Source organism: Branchiostoma belcheri, unplaced genomic scaffold, assembly GCF_001625305.1.
Source record: "Branchiostoma belcheri isolate BF01 breed outbred unplaced genomic scaffold, Haploidv18h27 scaffold52, whole genome shotgun sequence".
Classification (NCBI taxonomy): Eukaryota; Metazoa; Chordata; class Leptocardii; order Amphioxiformes; family Branchiostomatidae; genus Branchiostoma; species Branchiostoma belcheri.
In genome coordinates, this window is record NW_017804154.1 from 1,642,718 (window position 1) to 1,649,391 (window position 6,674).

The window sequence follows — 6,674 nt, forward strand, 5'->3', positions numbered from 1 at the left end:
CCACAGCCCGTTGTCAAGGACAACAAAAAAATGCAAGCTGGCTTGGACATTGCTATGGCAATTAGTAAGAGCTATGAAAAATTGTCAGCCACTCACCGGTGACATTTTGGGAGTGAGTGCTTCCTGGGGAGGGAAGCGTGCAGAGAGAAGATAGGAGAGATGACTCACACCTTGTAGGGAGCATCCAAAGGAAAATACTGTACGTAGTGTTTCTTTCCAAGGAAAGCTTTCCACACAGCATTAACACAGGGTTATATCTTAAGCAGTGGCTTTCAAAAACTCTAAAAGCTCAAAACAAAACAAGATTGAAATAAAAATAAGAAGAAAACTGGTTGTTAAAAATGTTATAATCTATATGAAACTGTTTTTTAGCTGATAACAATATCCAGCAGATTATCATATTATGAAAAGATTCATTTATGTATGCTTAGCTAATTATCCTATTAAGTGTAAAGGATTTGTGTATTGATTGCAGATCATATGACACTGAATTGAGTTATTATAGGCAATAAATGCACCTACACTCCAGTGATATATCAGTTTCAGATGTGTTATGAGACAGAAAAATAGGATAAATCAACGGGAAGGTTGATAGGAGATGGAAGATAAAGCTCAGCAAAACACTGTCACAGTGTGTAGGCATCCATTCCTTCTGTCACAATACACACTATTAGAGAGTATTATCATACATGATTTGGCAGTGGCATATCTGTTATTTTTTACACAACAGGTGACGCAGAAATATAGCAGACACTATTGCTAGACCATCAAAGAACGTCAGCAAATTAGGAGTGTAAATTCTACTGCATGTTCGACCCATACCCACAGCCCCTATCCACCCAGATCCATCATTGACCTGTCAACACATGGTATTAACATATAAGCCAAAGTTCTACTGACTGGAAAACAGAAATCCTGTAGGTATAAACAGCTGGGGGCCCCTGTCAACAGCTTTGTAGCCCCAGGATACAGGGATTATACTGTACATAGAGCTTGGAAAGATGAAAGGGACTTTTAGACATCAGTATTCATCATAACCTGACAAGAGTTCTACTGCATTTCAAGCAATATTTATCTGTCATTGATTATTCACATCACATAGTTAGTTGAGCCTAATTGGTGCTGTGTCTTCAACTATTGACCATAATAACCAACTTGACTTACACTAGATATCCAACACAGAATATCACTTTTTCTCAAGATATAACAGCCCAAGATGTTTTCAGTATAACAGTTCAACTCCTGACCAGTACTGACCAGGAAGGCCTGGGCAGACTGGGCCCAGCTGGATACCACTGTGTTCATCAGTAGGTCAATTAAGTCATAATTAGATCTAATAATGGGGTATCAAGTCTGCCCCACCCCCTATCACCAAGCACCACATCCTTCTCAGTGGGGTGTCTATAGAGGGCAAGTTGCAGTCAACTAGAGCAAGTATAACTCTTGAGTCTTGGTTTCCTACAATAACTAATGGAGTACATGAAGATATAGCAATTGGAACAGGGAAATAGCAACACACAGGAAAAGAGCAACATGCTTGTCTGAAACCAGAGATATAACGACCCTACAGGGGGCCTCTATTCTTGATATCAAGGTCACAATAGACAGTCACCAGGTCAGACAGAGTGGCTGACCATGGCATGTTAGCATCTTCGCACAGAGTGGTTTAAATTAGCTGTTGGTAGATAGCCAAGCATCCAGACCCGCCCCTCAGTCTGGCTGGGAATGAGCTGTTTGAAAATATCCAATGTTCCAGACTAGGCACTAGCAGACTCAAACCTGCTTCTAAGTCTTGGCAACAATTCTAAAAGTCATAGGTACAAAAGTTAGGTAATCTATCTATACCTATATCTATGCCTATGCCACATGTTATTCCTATAGGGCTTGAAAGTGGTCATCTGAAATGAAGAGAAACAAGTTTGGGACACAGATTTAAGAAAACTGCCTCTAACAACTGCCAACTCAAGACAAAACACACAAGCATTCAGCACCCTGAAACCTGCCCCAAGCACAGAGGATCAAACACAACCATCTGCTTCAAAGGGAGCCTGTGTCCTATAATTTACACGTAGATGACCAAAAAGTCATCTTTGAAGATACTACAGTCAACAAACACAAAGTCTTCCATGAAGAAAAGCTAGAACATTTGTGCACATGGAGAACAATCACTGCATTTAGTAGAGCCAACAATAGTGTTTGTTAGTTCATTACTAGCATACGATTATAGACCCTGTGATAATTTGGCATGTAGTTTGAGGGGAGGGAAAACTTGCACCACATTGGACAAGGTGACAATAATGTGCTAGCTTTAGCACAGGCACCAATTCACAATTACTTGTCAATCAGCTAGCCTCGATTCAGTATACAGATCAGGAGTTGCCACTTATCTGGTAATCCTTTAATCATATGTAACAATAACACTGCCAAGGTGTGAATACAGAATTGGTCTGTATTGTTCTATTTAGAACAACTGACACTTTGTGGGATTTGTACATAACAGTAGTTATAGTTGTGAATATCAATGACAATTATAGAGGAGCTCTGAGCTTCCTTGGCTTCATAATTTGTCAGTTTACAAGTAGTTAAAAGCAATTAAAAGCAGTTCATACTTTGTCGATATCTGAATATTCTACACGCAATTCTTCAACTAAATTTTGGAAACACAGAAATCATGATAATTAAGACCTAAAGACTAAGTTAGAGTCAGAACTGGCACAAAATTTGGAGTAATGAACAGATACCCCAAACTTACAACTACTGACACCAGGAAATCAGCTACATCCAGTACCTGTCCTCTCAAATTGCCTCAGACATACACAATACTAAACACATGGCTCTTCTGAATAAGTGTTCATTCAACCAACTACAAACACACTATTCAGCTATCGTGTGTTAAAACAACTTGCTAAAAGCACTTGAAAAGGCCTCTTCATTTACACCTCAGCCGACAAAAGACCACTTCCGTGTTCAAGTTTTAGGTTTCACCTGAATAGGAGGTCACAACATCCTGCAGCAGGTGTTAAAATGTCTTCAAAGACCCCATATAGATCGGATAAACTTCAACACACATACATTTCCACTTTTTCCTCTAGAATACTGACAGGAAGTTAGGTCTAATGTTCCATAAAAGGTTATCTCATTTCCTGTATATGCATGTCTGTTGCCCTATGGGAGCCAGTGGGAAAATGCATAGACAGTTTCAATGATACAGAATCAGAGAGAAATTCGCAATAATGAATTAATCCAGAACTTCAAGAACGAAGAATGAGATTTTGATTTCTTGTTACACAAGCTTTCCTCTACCCAAGTGTAATGTGTTTAAAGCTCTCCATATGTACACCAGCTGCCAAAGGGCCTGGGTCAAACATTTTTACCTGACCCTCATCAGAGGTGACTGCTTGACCCTAGATAACACTACATTCTATCTTTATTCCTCCCTAACCTCTGATACCCAAGGCGTCAGATAACACTCAGGCTGTTACCTGCATCTGTGTAAGGTTTTTGAGGTCACATAAGTATTCAGGGAGGTGACAGGGGAAATGGTAACACATGGCTGTAGCTGATGTAAACAGGATTTATATATGTTTAACACCAGATTGAGAGTTTCCTAGCTTGTCAAAATTCCATTCTCCAAACAACAATCTTCTTTCCAGATAACAAAATTTTGGAAGTAAGCTAGTTTCACAGACTGTGAATCACTGCTCTACGATCTTGTCTTATTTTTTACTTACACAACAGTGGCACTGGTATAAAGGAGAGGTGGTACAAGCACTACATTTAGTGTGCAATACTCTTGTTAATGTTTGACTACCATCTCTAAAGCCCCACCCTGACCCAGTTTCCTGGTTCAGCTAACTAAAAACCAAAGACAAACCCTGCCATGTGCAGAGACAGCAATCAAAATTTGATATCATTGGGGAATGTTGCAAAATGATATCTTTTTTCCAAAATGACAGTTCAAGTATAACAACCACCTGTAAAATTGATTTAATGTTTCATATTGGCTGTATAAATATTGGCACTAGAAGGCAGACATGTTGTCGTCTAGAATCCCCTTCAGTTATTTGCTTCTTTCAACCCTACTTGAAAACCAATGTGGAAAAGGTTAAGCTTTCACCCTGAGCCAGCCATTTAACCACATGCAGCTGCACTTGGCAATGAGACAACAACTTCTTACTTTCCATCAAAGAACCATGAAATGTATGGAAACCATTTACAAAATCCCTCCAGAATTTGAGGTAACATATAAGAGGTATTAGCTAGTGGTTCAGACTGCGGATTGGGTATTACTACTAATATGTATGGGTTACAAACACATTTTAATAAAAACGATACTATCTAGGCCTTATGCAGTATCATATTTTTATTGAAAATGAGACAGTCTCTGCTTTATGCCTTGTCTGACTAAAGATTGCAGAACCAAAGCAAAACGTTTGGTGATCTATTATTACAAAAGTCACCAGTAGTAACCTAGAATTGGTCACATACCGGTAGTTTTCATTAATCAACACACACACGTCCTTGATTAACACTGCACTACGTGATTACACACACGGTCATGCCTACTGCTGGTGAAGGCCACCTGAAGAATTTCCAAATGCTGAGAACTGAGCTGAGATATGCACAGGCAGGGATGGAGGATCAGTGTTTACCCTGTCTGTAGTGAGATAAATGTGCTACACCCACACAGGGAACAGGGCTCTAATGAGGTCATCTAAAAGTCAGCGGTTTCAGATGGGTTACATTCCGAGACAGCGTGTGGTAGGGACAAGACCGTAGACAAGAAGGTTATACTGTAATGCGCAATTATCAGATAACCATGGGAAGTGCAAATGGAATCTGCGACTACTGAATAATATTCTGATATTCAGAAAGTGATGACTAACAGAATGGTGGAAGTAGAGAATGGGGTAGCTTCTCCCAATTGCAAAATAAAGCACTTTCACTGTGGCCAAACTGAACTTGGGATGAGACTATATGTTACAAATTTATGACTTTTTTAATGGCTGTTTTGCAGTGATATGAACAAAAGCCGATATTTCTATGGGGTATCTGATTCTGAAAGATTATAAATGGAATGGTTTTTTATGAGACACATTCCAACAATACCTCATTCATTACGTTATCGTGACTGCCAACAACTTCATGGTAGCTCAGTCAAATCACAAAATTTGGGAACTTACACAGTCATAGACAATAAATCCATTACTTTTTTGTCTTGTGAATTGTCTTTCTGTCTGCGGAAATACTTCTTTGTAAACTAATCTCAGTCTAGAGTATAGTTCACATCACTGCTAAAATGAAGACTGACACCTGAATACCTGGAGGACATATATCAAATACAAGACCAACATAAATAATACCATAATGAATAAACAACACTGTCCCTAACCTGTGTATTTGATCTCCCCTACAGGCTTTAAATTTACCCCTTTATTTATATTGACAGTTACAAGCTGGATCAAATTTGGGACATGAAATTGTATATGGGACTGAGGCAGCAGATGCCATCATGACCAAAATGGGGACACATTCATACAACTGCCAGCAGGGCTTATGAAATGCATGACAGGATGGAATGGATAGAGAGTTTTCCAACTATCTTCTCCCTGTTTCTGGGAAGGTGATCCTCACACAGAAGACCATCACAGCCTATTTTCTGCTCTGTTTGCCAAGTCAAGTTGATAGATAGTGGACTGAAACCTGAGCCCCTCTGGAGGCAAAACAAAATCGCAAGGCCAACCAACTGTCTGTCATGCAGCTGAGTCCCAACCACACCACTACCGTGATACCTACATTGTCCTCAGTATTGTAGCTGGCTCGCTGGCGGAGGAGGGTGGCAGTTTCACGACTGGCAAAGGTGGCAGCTCTGCTGATCTGTGCCGGCGGATCCTGTGATGTGAGTAGATTCTCCATAGTCATGGGGTAGGGGTCTCCTATCTGGTACGGTCCCTTCTTCTTTTCTTGGGGCGCACGCAGCTACACTTGCCGCCCATTTTTTCAAACGTTTTCTCCTCAGAAACACTCAAGCAAAATCCAGACGAATTCCTTGTTGCCGTTCCTACATATGGTTAGCGGGGGAAGGAGCTAGGCATGTGTACCTAGCCGGGGATGCAGCTCAGCTAGAGGCAGCCATCTTTCTTGGAGCTGGGGAGGGCGGGGAATGAGAACACACAACACACACGCACTCAGGCATGCCTGTGTGACGTCCCCAGGGTCTGATTGGTCTGACTGTCCCTGACAACCACTTATCATGGAGGGATGGCCCAACCCATTAATGTGTAAACAGTGGCAGATCAGGAGCTACAACAACAACAAACAGGCCCTCCACTGTCCCTCACTAGGGAGCAGCATTCATAGGGACAGAGAATGCCTGAGAAGACCAGGCAAATGTTTGGTTGGCCCACATCGTGGTACCGCCTTTCTGATGTTTAGTATTGGGGCTTGGAAGACACCAAATTTGGGGTCAAATGGGGCATATCATATAATGCAAATTTTATACATCACATTTTTTTCCATCCCTTAAAAAGCTAACGTCTTTTATCTTTATGACTCAGACAAAAAGGACATTTCCTTTTAAGATAATAGTGGCAATTCTAGAGGAAACTTTACAGTGCTCTTTATGGGAAGAGGACGATTTTCCCTCACCTGTGAAAATAAATGGTTTGTCCCAT

The 6,674-nt window shown here is 40.7% G+C and overlaps 1 protein-coding gene across 1 annotated transcript in view; it reads right to left on the bottom strand.

Moving 5' to 3' along the window:
* The window catches only part of LOC109480673 (microtubule-actin cross-linking factor 1-like), a 105,879-nt gene extending 99,509 nt beyond the window's left edge, over positions 1-6,370 (bottom strand). The window contains 2 exon segments of the mRNA XM_019782901.1: positions 5,695-5,963; positions 5,966-6,370. Of these exon segments, the coding sequence (XP_019638460.1) occupies positions 5,695-5,963; positions 5,966-5,996 (300 nt within the window). The 5' untranslated portion in view covers positions 5,997-6,370.
* Positions 6,371-6,674: the final 304 nt, after the last annotated feature.